The sequence below is a fragment of the Corvus hawaiiensis genome, chromosome 20, assembly GCF_020740725.1.
Source record: "Corvus hawaiiensis isolate bCorHaw1 chromosome 20, bCorHaw1.pri.cur, whole genome shotgun sequence".
NCBI lineage: Eukaryota > Metazoa > Chordata > Aves > Passeriformes > Corvidae > Corvus > Corvus hawaiiensis.
The window spans coordinates 6476100-6489682 of NC_063232.1; the positions used below are offsets into that span (position 1 = coordinate 6476100).

A 13583-nucleotide genomic window follows, 5' to 3' on the forward strand; every position below is an offset into this window, starting at 1 on the left:
CTTCCAGCAGAAATAACTCCTCAGGAATTCTCTAAAACTTGTGCTCCCCTCTCTCCAAGCCCAATTCTCCACTCCTTCCACACAGGAAAGCACATCTGTAGAACTTCATTCTACAGTGATGCCTGAAGGACAGGTCTGTTTGAAAATGCGGAAGAGGAGCATCGTTTACCCCAAAGAGCCAAAAACCACAGGCATCTCCTTCTGTTCCCATTGTCCTCCTGTGTCATCCTTAGCTGTGCTGCCAAAAAAAATAATAATCAGTCTGATCTATGGAAGGACACCAATTCTCTGCTCATATACTGGAGGCAAAATGTTTTTCTACAAGTTATTGAAAGTAGCTGTGTTTGGATGACTGCTTCAGTAAATACGAAAAGCTCCTTCTCTGTTGCATTCCTGTGCTACTTTTAGAAGGACAAAAAGTCTGAATCTTACAGAAAATCCACTGGTAACAAAACTGGTGGTGGCAGAGCTGCTTTGACTGACATCCTTAACCTAAACATTTTCTGGTTTGTGTTGTTTATGAAGGGTTTTTATTGCAGAACAGGGTGGGGGAGTGGGCAGTACCCCAAATACTCACAAGACTACTTAAAGCTGACTGGTGAAAATGCAGCATTTCAGTGAAATCCGATATTTTCTTTCATCAAAGGCAAGGAGCCTCAACCCACATGTTAACAGTAATGTAACAAGCCTACTGTATGTGCTGCAACCCAAGGTCCTTTTCCAATTAGAATTCATTTAGGTTAGGGGAGAGCAGGGGTCGGAGCAAAGAGGTGGCTCTGGAATTGATCTAAAACTGGAATCCGACCATTCAGGCTGGGAGCTCAGCTGGGAATCCCAAGCACTTGCTTGGATTCTGCAGCAAACCAGAAGAGCACTGTTAGAGAGAACAGTTTGTCCCTGGAAAATGGAGGAAATGTATACAGAATGTTTCTTTTTCTACAAAGAAAGAAAGAAAGAAAGAAAGAAAGAAAGAAAGAAAGAAAGAAAGAAAGAAAGAAAGAAAGAAAGAAAGAAAGAAGTCTGTTGCACTAGGGTAAAAAAAACCAACCCCAACATTCTTTAATTTTGCTGAAACTCAAGCCTGAGTTTGCTTTTCAGTGCCAGGTCTGACAGAATCTCCAGATCAAACTCATTAGTGTTGGTTAAATCCAGGTTTGCTGATAGGAATGTGTGGGACAGCAAACCAGTGTCAGGCCTCGAGAGAGGATGTGCCTCTTTAATTGAAAACGGCAGAGTAATCATTCATTTATTTAACCCAGAGATGATTATAATCTGAAAACCTTGAAATCCTCTTACACAACAACTGTTTTGGCAAGCCCCTCTGTGTTCCAACAAATATTAAACTGTGCTTGCCATTTGTCTAAGGAATCTTGTATTAATAAACATGAAGAAGAACACTTTTACCTCCCACACTCAATGACAGAAGAAAACAAAGACCAGCTGTATTCATCAATGGATCCTTGTTCTGCACATAAAGGCTAATTACATTTTACTTCAAGCCTACACATGGAAAACTTTGCTCCTGCCATCTTGTCAAAGGCAGCTTCTGATATTCCAGCTGACAGACTGCAATGACTGCACATAATAAACTTCTTTTTGTCATTAACACCTTCAGCGCCCAGCCTGGGGCTCTGCTGGGGCTCAGGGAAGGGGCAGGGGCAGCACACACCCACCTGCTGGGAATTTTGTACGTGGGGATGACAGAATTGGACTGGAAATTTTAATTCCAGCTGCTGATCTCATCTGAAGGTGCCTGGCTGTGCATCTGTCCCTCCCTTTGCATGTAGAGTACTTTGAACGGGACATTGTTGAAAAGATAAAACAAACAAGTTGACAGAATGATTCCCAACTTTTCAGATCACCACAACTGCTCTCCAGGATAAAATCCAGACTCCTTAAAGCTGATAATGAAGACTTCCCACTCTGTATTTCTTTTGCTTCTTGGGGATTTTTTCTTGTTTGAAAGATTTTCAAAGTTTCAAGTAGTTGAAAGACAGCTTTATTCTGAGACTGAAAATCTTAAAAGCACTGTTAGCTTTAAAAAATTGACAATTATCTGTTTTTTTCCTGAAGGCACTCCAATTCATCTGCATCAAATAAGCGTCTGTAAAACTAACAATTCTGGCCTGAGATAAAAATCACATGTTTTTAAAACATAAAATTAAAATTGGCAATACAAGTAGCTTTTCAGACTTAGATCAAAAGAGGGTTTCTCTTAAGAAAAGAATCAAACTGTCTTTCACCCTTTTTATTGGTGTTTTTTCAGCCTTTCTCCCAGCTTTTACAATTAAAATAGATGACTCAATTTCACTGTCTACATTCAGTTCTCTTTTCATGTTCTTCTAGATTTCCATATTGCAAAATTTGGGCTACAAATGCTACAGACGACTGTTGTTATGCAAGAACTATTCCTGCCATAAATATCCAAAACAATGATAAAATATTTCAGCTGTTATTAGGTCCTACAAGTTTGTTTTCACAGTACATTAGTCTGGGAGATAAAGTACAAGCTTAATGTCTGCTTCAGGATTCAGCTCCATGACCACTATATTCCAGACCCAGCCTTCATAATCATTCTGCTACAGAACACAATAAACTTCTTGTTACTGCAGATGCTACTAATTTCATGTAATTCTATATAAATTAGGTAAGAGTCATTCTCAAGATCATATAAAAAAGAAATATTTCTGTGTGAATCTCCCTGAAAGAATGGAACTAGAAATGCAAACAAATCTTTTGGAGAACAGATTTTGCTCAGTGTAAGATAAATTACAGCACTTAGGGAACCAGTATTAAAAAATGAAGCACTCTGCAAATAAACACATTAAAAAGGGTGAGGGGTTATTAGGTTCAGTGCCTACAACCACTGATCTCTGCCTGTTCCCCCAGAAGCAACTGCAAGATGAAGTAACAGCAACAATATCAGTTATGTACAGGAAAAAACAAAGGCAATCTGCAGGAATTTAAGGCTCCATCTGAACCAGCATTTGTTTACATCCCTCAGAGAGGGAGGAATCAATGAGAGAACAAAAGTACTTTTGATCCCCCTACACTGAACTCATCCTACAAGGAGCTCAAAGGAAACTGGACTCCCAGAGCCAGATCAAAATTCACCTGAAAGATTATCCTGAAGGATGTAAAAGGTGTTTGAACTCCAAGTGCTGATTGTTAACTACCACGGGCTCCATTTGGTGAGCTCTGGGTTCCTCAGGGGGGGAATCAGATCCTCAGCAGGCACAGAACCACGGGGTGAGAAATTTAGAATTGGTGCCAGTTTGACTGGTTTTTAACCCTGGGCAGTGGGCACAGGGAGGTGACACTGAGCCCCAGCCCTTCCCTTGCAGTATCCCAGCCATCTGAAACGGCTGCTTCGTTCCCATCCCATTTCCAGACATTGAAATGACTCTTTGTGCTTAATCCCGCTGATCATGAGAATTCCTTCTCATTATTAACTTTCCTTAAATATGAAGGGTTCAAAGGAAACCAGCAGCAGTCTGTCTCTTTTGTTGTTCCCTGCCCTAATTGTTAATAAAACCAGAGGATAATTGGAAACAGTCGCTATTAAGAAGACAAGAAGATATATTTTTAAGACTACCTTCATGTTCTGCTTGAAAACAAGGAAAATCTGCCCAAAATGCTGCTTTTGCTAATTAGGGGTGAACCTGGCAGAGCAAGGACTACTACCCCAAAAGCAGAAAGAACCAGGGTGCCTAAGAGTCAGAAATCCTTTACTAAATGAAGCTTTGTTTTCACTCAGATGGGAAGATCACAGTAAAAATACCTTATTTCTCAAACTGACCTATTTCTAAATAAAATACAAGAGATACGCAGAGTAAGAGATACGCAGATGAAGCACCTGAGAATGAAACCAGGAATGCAGCAGCGTGTGTGCCAGGAGAAGTGTCTTGTTGGGGGGAAGAAAATATGAAAACTAATAATCTCTCCATAGGAAGCCAAATTATGACCATGTTTTCCAAAAAACCTGGATGCCTGAACCTCCCTCGTCTCATCTCTCTCCAACAGACAGATGCAAAACAAAAAAATCAGTGATACCCTGAAGGAAGACATAGAAAGAAAACAGGGAAATCTTACTTTGCAGTAGTTTCTTCATCATATTTTGTTTTCAGATCAAATAGTTCTGTCCTGGTTTTTTCCAAGGCTAAAAGGCATAAACATGAAGCATTACAGTACTGAAATAGCAGTGTTCAGTCATAAATAAGGCAGTACATCTCCTGATGAAAAAAAATAAAGCTGTACACCTCCTTAGCTTTATCTTTCTACCTAGGTAAACCATTATGGCTTAGAAAAAACCATAGGGTTTGGACTTTTTTCACAATTTCTTACAGTATTTCTGTCACATTACAAAAATTCCCAGTTTCTGCTTAACCAAGCTAGACATTATTAGTTTCTTATTAACTGGCTAAACTGCTTATTCCTTTGAAATACTTATTGCAATAGTTCAGGGAATAAAATTTCTTCTGTTCTCATAGTAAACAAAGCCGAATGTGTCCCGATCTGGAATTTTGAAGCATGCAGAGATGAAAACTCATGGCAAGTCATAGCAACAGGCAAGAAACAGGGTTCACACTGATCACTACAGATATTTATCAGTTTGGAAATGTGTGGAACCAGAAGACATGTAGATGGTAAGTGCCACGCCCTGCTGTAGTTTCAGGGGTGCTCAGATTCCGTGTGTGCTCCGTGGCCTTGTCCCTGTATTTGCCAATGACTGGCTGCCACAGGAGCGTTTGCTCTGATTCACAAAGCACATTTGAGCTCTGCTGGACCTCCCTGCCCTCCAAGAGCTGCTTCGCACCCAGTCCTGACACACCCAAAGATCCCTGTCCTCTCACCTCCCACCTGATCCCCTGGAAAAGGTCACAAAATCGACGCCAAACCTGTTTGCAAAGCTTGAACTTTGTGTTCAGCTTCCTCCAGCTTCGAGGCTGTCGACATCTGTGTCTCCTGCAATTTTCTGTGAAGGGGAGAGGAGAGGTGAGAGCAGAGCTCATGATCACGTCAAACAACTCATCTGCGCCTTACAAATTTGGAGGATGGAGTGATTAAACATCTCAACTGGAATCAGACACCTGCCAACACCACACAGGCTACGAGGTGCTTCCGTGGGACCCATACATCCTGTCACGCTGTGAGATGCTGCTCCTACTTTGTGGTCCCACTTATTAAAATTTTAACAGTGTAGCCACCTCATAACATAAGCTGTGAACATTATACAAGAGTTGACTGCTATATAAATGACAACTTCAGTGGAAGGTTTTCTTGAGCATAATTTGTTTTGGAAATGTCACACACATTGAGAAAATTGTCACCAAGCACCCTCTGTTGTACAAAGTTAGTACAAGAAGAATGATACATTTCCATTTTAGTGTCATAATGAAGGAATTTGTTGCCATAACTGATGGAGTGAATAGATGCAGCAGCTGTTTCATCAGAGCTGTAATGGGTGCCAAATGCAGCAATATTATTAGCTACTCTTTAAGAAAACACACATATTTCAAAACAAATCTCACAGTGATATTTTCTATAGAACATGAGCAAAACTTTAATATGCTCACATTTCTTATGTCCATAGGCAACATTTTCTTGTTTGTGTCAGTTAAACTCATTTTTACATCATCTGGCCATGCAGCCACTGTACTCCTTGCTTAGGGGCCAGGCTGCAGGAGTTATAAAACTCATCTTTGAAAGGAGCTGCTCCAACATCTCCCAGGAGCCGTGCTTTTTACAACTCTGCTTTTAGGATATTCTGCAGATCTCAGAATTGTGAAATGGCTTATGAAACTAGCAGCATCCTGCCTGCACTCCATAGGGTGCATAAATTTATTCTCCAACACTGCTGACCAGGTTAATAACTATTTATAGCGAGAATCATGCGTCAGTTCCCTTCATACCGAACCATATACTTTGAGACCTCAAAACCTCTCTCACACACACTTTTATTTGCATTTCACGACCTGCCATTTTGTTTTATTTTTAAGTACATTGAAATTGCAGTTGTTAAAACCACTGCTTACAAGCTGCTTATCAAAAAAGCAGCCACAGGTATTGATGAATCAAAAAAAAGCTTTGCATTCACTGTAGATTCTCCCCACTCAGCCCTGAATTTAAACAAACAACCCTCCAACTAAAAAGCTCACGTGAACTGAAGGTTTTCCACGCTATGTTGAACATATTATAGCTTCAGTGTTACTGCTCCATGGGAGAAATAAATTCTCAAGGCAGGGAATGCAGCCTCAAAGAACTCCCTCTTTAGCCCTTTGGTTTTCTCCTGCCTGATTTATCTGCCCACCAACCTAAAGATTCAAATGCTCCCTGCTCATTTGCAAAAGACCAGAAATAAATCCAAAATTTTTTTTTTTTAAATCAGTAATAAATAATGAAAACTCTTCTTAATTTTGGAAGATGCAAACCTTCCCAGGACAATTCAGGAAGACATCCCCTCTCTCAGCCACCCCCAGGGGAGCAGGGGTGGTGCATCCCTGGCCCAGGCTGTGGGTGCAGTGGTTGATCTCGCCCAGCCCAGGGTTGTAGAGCCTGTGCCACGGTTCTGTGACACACAGGGAATTACCCTGGCTAATGGAGACAGATTGGTGTCACAGAGGACAGCACAGCCAGGGAGGAATAAAAGCAGGTTTGCACCCTCCTGAACATGACACCCCCCCACCACAGCACGGAGAAGAGACAATCTGTCCTTGTTTCACTTCCACACTCTCCCGATTGTTTTTCTGGGCAAAGTTGAGTATCAAATGATTCCGTGTCACACGCATAAATCGCCAGAATCACTCAATAGATGAGCTGTCTCCAGCCACCAGTCCTGGCTGGGAAGATGAAACAGAAAAATACCTCTCTCCTCCCCCCCAGCACCCAGAGCCCAACACACACACACTCACACACTCACCTCTCCTTCTCCGCAAAATCATTTTGTAACTTTTGTTCCTTTTCAAGGGCTATGTTCTCCGCTTGGTTCTTCAAGGTCTGTTCATATTCTCGGATTTTCTCCTTAAGTGCTTTTATTGTAACCTCTGCAGAAAAACAATAGGGGAAGAATGAGTTTACACAGCTCCACGTGGTTCCACAACACAAGGCTTGCTTTACCCTGTAGGCTCAGTGTGTTTTAAACTTTAGCTCTTCAACTCTTGACACAAAATCAATGGATATGAGTCCCTTTGGAGACCTTTTACTCCCTAAATGTTAAATTGAACTTTAAGTGTTTAGGTTGAGAAGGATCAATGGAGTTTGCTGGAAAGCAGAGTGAAGAAGGTTCCTCTAACATGACTTTTTTAAAAAAAATAAGGGGAAAAAAAAATCAATTGTAAAATATAATATCACCTTATTGACTAGCCTAAAATTAGCTCAGTGCTGAGTGAAGATTAATAAAGTCCCAGTGTAGGTTTAAGTATGCATTTACACACAGGACACTTAATTCACCTAACTGTGCTCATGCACTAAGAGGCAGCTCCACCATGGTTCATGCACAGATGCAATCTCACAGTTATTGAACACGTATCTGGGATACAGCTCTGCTCTGCTTCCCAGCTGATGAGAAACCAGGCAGTTGGGATCCAACTGCTGCATTAACAGCAGGCACTGGAGCTCTGCATGTCCCACTTGCTGTCGCTGCCTTGTCATCCACACCAGGGTTTACACACAATCATCGATTATTTTAACTTTCTGAGACACTTGCAGCCTTCCAGGGAATTTGCAGAACCTTTCCCTCAGATAAAAGAGCTCTCCTGCATTTCCCCATGCCCAGCAGTGGATGAGAGCAGATGCAGAAACCTGCAGAGCTACAGCTCAGCATCTCCTTACGTGCCCCGATCTGTTCCTACGTGAAAGCCCTGTGATCCCACCCACAGGAAAGGACTGAATCCTTATAGGGCTCAGAAGAGGAAAAGCAGGACATTCACCAGAGTATGCTTTGTAACAATAATGGAATTTGGAAAAAGCCTTGGACTGCCAGAAGACTCAAAGCAGCAACACGGTTCAGAGTACTCACACTGGGATGCGGGGGGGGGGGGGGGGGGTTAAAGACATCAGCTTATTAACAGATGCCATTAATAATGCTTGAGGATAAAATAAAAACTTTTGGTCATGAAAAGTTTCATAGTCTGCAGAAACATCCTAGGAAGACAAACCTTAATATGAAAAATAAACCCTATGGGCTTGGGGGAAAAAACCCTCAACAATATCACACAAACCTACACGCAATCCTTTCAAAATCCCGATGCTGAGAGTTGAGCAGGGAGCTGTGAAGCAGACAGGAGGTAGCTGGTGACATGATCTGCTGTCTGGGCACCACCAAAGGCAGCTTGGGCCACTGTGACCACAAAAAAGGCAGGGGGAGAGTGGTAAAAATGCTTGCCAGCAAAGCAGCTGCCTCTGCCTGAAGGAGCAGGATTTTGCTGGCTGTGCAGAAATCAGCTGAGGCTCATTACTGAGTAACAGGCCGTGAAAAGGACACGTCACTTCTTTTTTTTCTTAAGCAAAGGGAAATTCTTCCCTGAGATCCGGGAAGTCATACAAATCCTGATCTCTTCCTGAATAAGCAAAGGATGATCCTTCACACAGACAATGGGCAAAGGGTGCTGCACTCTCTCCTGGGGACACCTCTGCTCCAGGTGTTTCCAGATATAAATCTGCAAAAATATTCTGGTATATGGAGAAGCAGAGAGCAAAATAATCCCATGGAAACGCACATAATTGCATCTTGACTACATTTCAATGTCTAATTTTAAAAGAAAACAAAACTACAAAAACGAATGCAAGAAGTGCACAAATATGGGGAAAAATGTAACTGTTGTAATAAAATCTGATTTTACCTTTAAGCACCTAACAATAGATGTGCTGGACAAGTACAGCTGAATCCTCTACACTGCTTGAAGCACTAAGTGCCTTCTTCAGTGCTCAGGTCAGCTACAGCTTGTCAGGCACTGCCATTTATACCAGTTTTGGAAGAAGTTCTTACAGGCACCGTAGAGCTCATACCAGCCCTCCAAACAAAGAGATTAACTGATCAAAGCACCCTTAGCTAACAACAGCCTTTTCCCTGGATATCTTATTAATCCCTGTTTGAAACAGAGAGTAAAACTACTGCACTGGAGTGAAAAACACCACAAAGGCTACAGTGGGAAAATGGAAAGGAAGTTCCAGCACACCAGGGAAAATAAAAAATGCCAGTTTATGAGTGGTTGTAGCAAAAAACTCTACAAGTCAAGAGCTTTTCCACTTTGTGGGATGAACCCCCATGTCATACTGGATGCACAGCCTCAGGAAAACTCTGCACAGTGAACTGCAATGATTGTACATTTCCAGCAAAAAATACAGTCTTGTTTAGAGCATTTACAGTTCCAACGTGACATCTCCTGCAGTCCAGCCCAAGTCCTAGTGTGCTGATACCTGTCCTCCCCAGGGGTCACACCCTCTACATTGAAACAAAATATAATTTCAAAATATGTAACTGCGTAGATGTTCCCTCAGCAAAAAATTAGATTTAACAAAACCAACTTAGTTGCTAACACAGCTTTCAATTGTTACTTGGGTGCAACAGCTCCATAATATAAAAAATAAAATCTCCACTTTTCCAAATGCCAAGACAATTTACCTTTCCACCATCCAGAACTGGGCATTAACAACGGAAATGGAAAGTCCCATGGATAGACAACTAGGTGTACAGCTGAGAAAATTCTGTTTCCTGGTGCAGGAAACTTTATTCTGAACCACAAGATAACTTGAGCAGTCTTAAAATCAACAGGCTTTAAATCTCATTGAGATTTTCATGTACTTTAGTCTTAAAACTTATTAAAACTTAAATAATTTAACAGTAATAGCTTGTATTTACATTGCTCTATCGATAGTCTCTAGAGTAAAAATAAAGTGCATATGCTGAATGTACTCCAGTAGTACACTTAGATAAGGAAAAACAGTATAGAAAAAGTTCCATTTTGTACAGATTCATATGTGGGTATAAAATACTGAATTTTTGTTTTTGTCTGTGCAAGCTGCACATCCTTCAAGTACCAACACCCACGTTCAGCTTGATGTCAGTACCAGCACTGCCTCTCATAAAATGTCACAAATAACGTCAGTCAGGTGTAATTTTCAGTGCTGAAGGCTACAACCAAATATGCAGAATAACAGCCCCATCCTCTGACTTGGTGCTACAGTAAATGAAACTTTTAAAGAAATCCAAAGAGTCTGCCCAAAGCCGTATCTCCACACACAAATACAGAAGTGGCTCTAATAGACTATTTTACTTTTTATACTGAATTTCAATGCTACTGTCACCTCCACGTCTAAGAAATAAAATTGAATTCAATCCCTGTCTTCAAATTTCAGTGTGCATTAAAAGCTGATAAAATGGTTGCAACCTACCCTGATTTTTCACCTCGGCGAACTCTTTATTGTATTCCTCCAGAGTTTCCCTAAGTTTCTGGTTTTCTGTTTCAATATCGTGCATACGTTGAACCTTCAGCTGAAGCTGCTGTCCTAAATCCAAGGCTGGAACCGGATCTGAAAAAGAAACAGTAAAACAAAATGTAACAGGAACACTTCTGCGACCCAAGCAGCTCAGAACACAAGTGTCCTTTTTTCTCCAGTTTGGTGCCAGCAGGGCCCTACCTTGAGTTATTAGACCTGTACATTCCTCACATCATATATCCTGCAAACTTCAAAAAACCAGAAATATTTCATTCTATCTATGTTCCCTTTAAATTCAGAGCCAGGCTGAGAGGGCTGGGGGTGTTCACCTTGAGAAGAAAAAGCTCTGGGGAGACCTTAGAGCCCCTTCCAGTGCCTAAAGGGGCTCCAAGAGAGCTGGAGAGGGACTTTGGACAAGGACCTGGAGTGACAGGACAAGGGGGAATGGCTTCCCACTGCAAGAGGGCAGGGTTAGATGGGATATTGGGAAAAAATTCTTGGCTGTGAGGGCGGTGAAGTCAGCACAGGGTGCCTTGGTTGTGGCTGCCCCATCCCTGGCAGTGTCCAAGGCCAGGCTGGATGAGGCTTGGAGCAACCTGGGACAGTGCAAGGTGTCCCTTCCCATGGCAGGGGGTGGAATTGGATGAGTTTTAAGGTCCCTTCCAACCCAAACCATTCTGTGATTCCATGAAATTTGGACATGGCTTCTTCATCCTGGCACTAATCCACAGGACAGTGTTACTGGGTGCAGACAGCCACGATACAAAGAGAGTTTTAAGTGCCACATTTTTTATTGCAAAATGAGAATTTTTGGGTGAAAAGCAATCAAACTGCACAGCTCACTGACAGCTACTGTCCCTCACAGGCCTCTGCTTGTGCAGGAGTGAATTTCCAAAGCAAACTGTGCCCTCCTGCACAACAGAGCTCAAACAGGTTCTGTGACCATGGAGATCTGGGTGGTACTTTTTCTAATTGACAGATCAATAATAATCAGAAACGTTGTGTGGATGTAATTAACTCCACAAACCTTGGGTTTGGATCTCTCTTTTTCTTACACTATTAATCAATGTCCTCTCAGTATTACCTCTCTGATGTTCATCCCCTTCTGGTAAAGAGGGTTCTCAGCACACACCTGACATGTGCACGTGTGATTTATTCTGGGACTTCTTCCCAGTCAGGATAGGAAAACTCCGGAGTGTGATGGACTTATAAAAGATTATTGAATATATTTCTGCTATGGGCGCCAGCATCTCTTGTGAAATGGCTGCAAAGATTTAGTCTCCTGTTGAGGAATGCTAAACACCAAACTCAGTGGATCAACAACAGTATATATTAGGGAGTTCACTTAATTTTCAACCACCACAGTCATTAATTTTTCAGACCACCCTCAGTTCCAGTCTCTGGAAACACATAATAAGTCTATTGTACCTCTGTTAACACATTAAGCATGAGCCTGTGTGTTTTTTCAATATGCCAGCGTTGTTGCATAGTTTATAGAAGAATAGCACTGGGTTATGTTGAGCTCAGAGACATTCTAAGTAGCAGCCTGCTGCATTTTGTTACTCGGGTTCTTCAACAGCTTATGGCATTACCCTGTTCATAATACAAAATCTAGGTTGCTTGTCATCTGTTCTCTCTACATACATAGTTTATGACTACATAGCTTTTTCATTTATGCTTTTTAGGCCAAATACTTTTCGTTATTATTATCTGTATTAAAATATTTATAATAAATCAAACTTAAAATGTTATTGTGGCAGAGACAGTGGGGGTACAGGTAAGGAATTAAATAGAGAGCTGCAGTGGCAGCAGTAGCACGAGCTGAAGGCTCTGCAGTATTTATGTATGGTCCAATTACGGTGTGGGCTGTCACAACATCCCCCTGCTCCCAGGGAGGTCCGCGACCTTCCTCCGCAAGGAGCGTTTTGTCACACTCCTGCAGCTCAGCGTTCCCCCAAAGAGCCAGCCCGGGACATTCATCTGCTGAGCACAAAGAAAGGCTGGATTGTCTCGCTCTGGCCACGTCTTAAATTGTTACAGGAACCTCGAATCCTATCGGGCTCGGGGATCTTAAGCTTCAGCTACGGGTATTTCTATGAAATAAAGTGCCATGATGAAAGAAACTGAACTTGGCAAAATTGTGGGTGCACTTTTCCCCACCCTCATTTTAACAAGCCCGTTGTAAAAAGCCGGGACACGCACAAGAGGTATTTTGCTCCTAATACACAGGGCTTTTTATATTGAAATCAGTAAAGAATTATAAGACAAAAATAACATGGGCATTATAAAGTGAATAATGACTAAACCTTTAGTCAAATTTGCAATCCCTGAGAAGCTTTATGTACAAAATGAAAATGCTTGCAATCTCATAATTATTCATCAGGACATGTATATTTAATTTAGCTCTATTAAAGGTTAATGTTCAAGTAGCAAAACAGTGGCAGAACAAACAAAATGTAAAAAAAGTCTCTGTGCATTAAACTTCCAACTTCACTAGAGCTTATTTGAAGGACTAATGGCCTGCAGCCACTAAATACTGCCGGAGGACATGTAAAAAAACCCACGGGTGAGGCACCTCTTAGACTTAATTTTTATAAACTGCATTAAAGAAAACTAATCATTGTATGATAATAAAATGACCAACCAAGACATTCTGGGCAGAGAAAAATCATTTCTCATGGCAAGCTCCAACATGCTCTTTTAGCTTGAAAAACCTAAACCCCTGTTATTTCTGGAATATTTATAAACACCAATTAACCTGAAACAAGTATAACCTTACAGTCACAATCGTTTTTTTCTTACCTGAGTGGCGTGGATTAATAAAATAAATAAAATAACTTTCCTTTTCCCAACACATGCATGCATGGAAAAGCATACCTTTTTGTATTAACCAGGTTTGCAAAGTATGTTTCATGTCATTTAACAGGAGGTCACTGAATTTTTAAACAAGCAATGGACCAAAACTTTCAATTCATTACACAAACAGGCATACACGGCTCAAAAAAAATCAAGTGGCCCTGGTTTACAGAGAGAGGCAGCGAAGGAAATGCCCTTTCTGTGGTCTGTAAGAGAGAAAAATCTCCTCGCCGAACACTGAAATGTGGAAAACTTGTCACACATTATTCCCTTGCTTTGAATTTTCTCTT

The 13583-nt window shown here is 41.4% G+C and overlaps 1 protein-coding gene across 8 annotated transcripts in view; it reads right to left on the bottom strand.

Moving 5' to 3' along the window:
* CUX1 (cut like homeobox 1) overlaps positions 1-13583 on the bottom strand; it is a 270416-nt gene that overhangs the window by 125158 nt on the left and 131675 nt on the right. For all 8 annotated transcript variants that reach the window (XM_048324800.1, XM_048324798.1, XM_048324799.1 and 5 more), the window contains 4 exons: positions 10393-10530; positions 6920-7043; positions 4899-4975; positions 4093-4159 (listed from right to left, as the gene is read on the bottom strand). In XM_048324800.1, coding sequence (XP_048180757.1) covers positions 4093-4159; positions 4899-4975; positions 6920-7043; positions 10393-10530 — 406 coding nt within the window. The remainder of the gene's footprint in view (positions 1-4092; positions 4160-4898; positions 4976-6919; positions 7044-10392; positions 10531-13583) is intronic.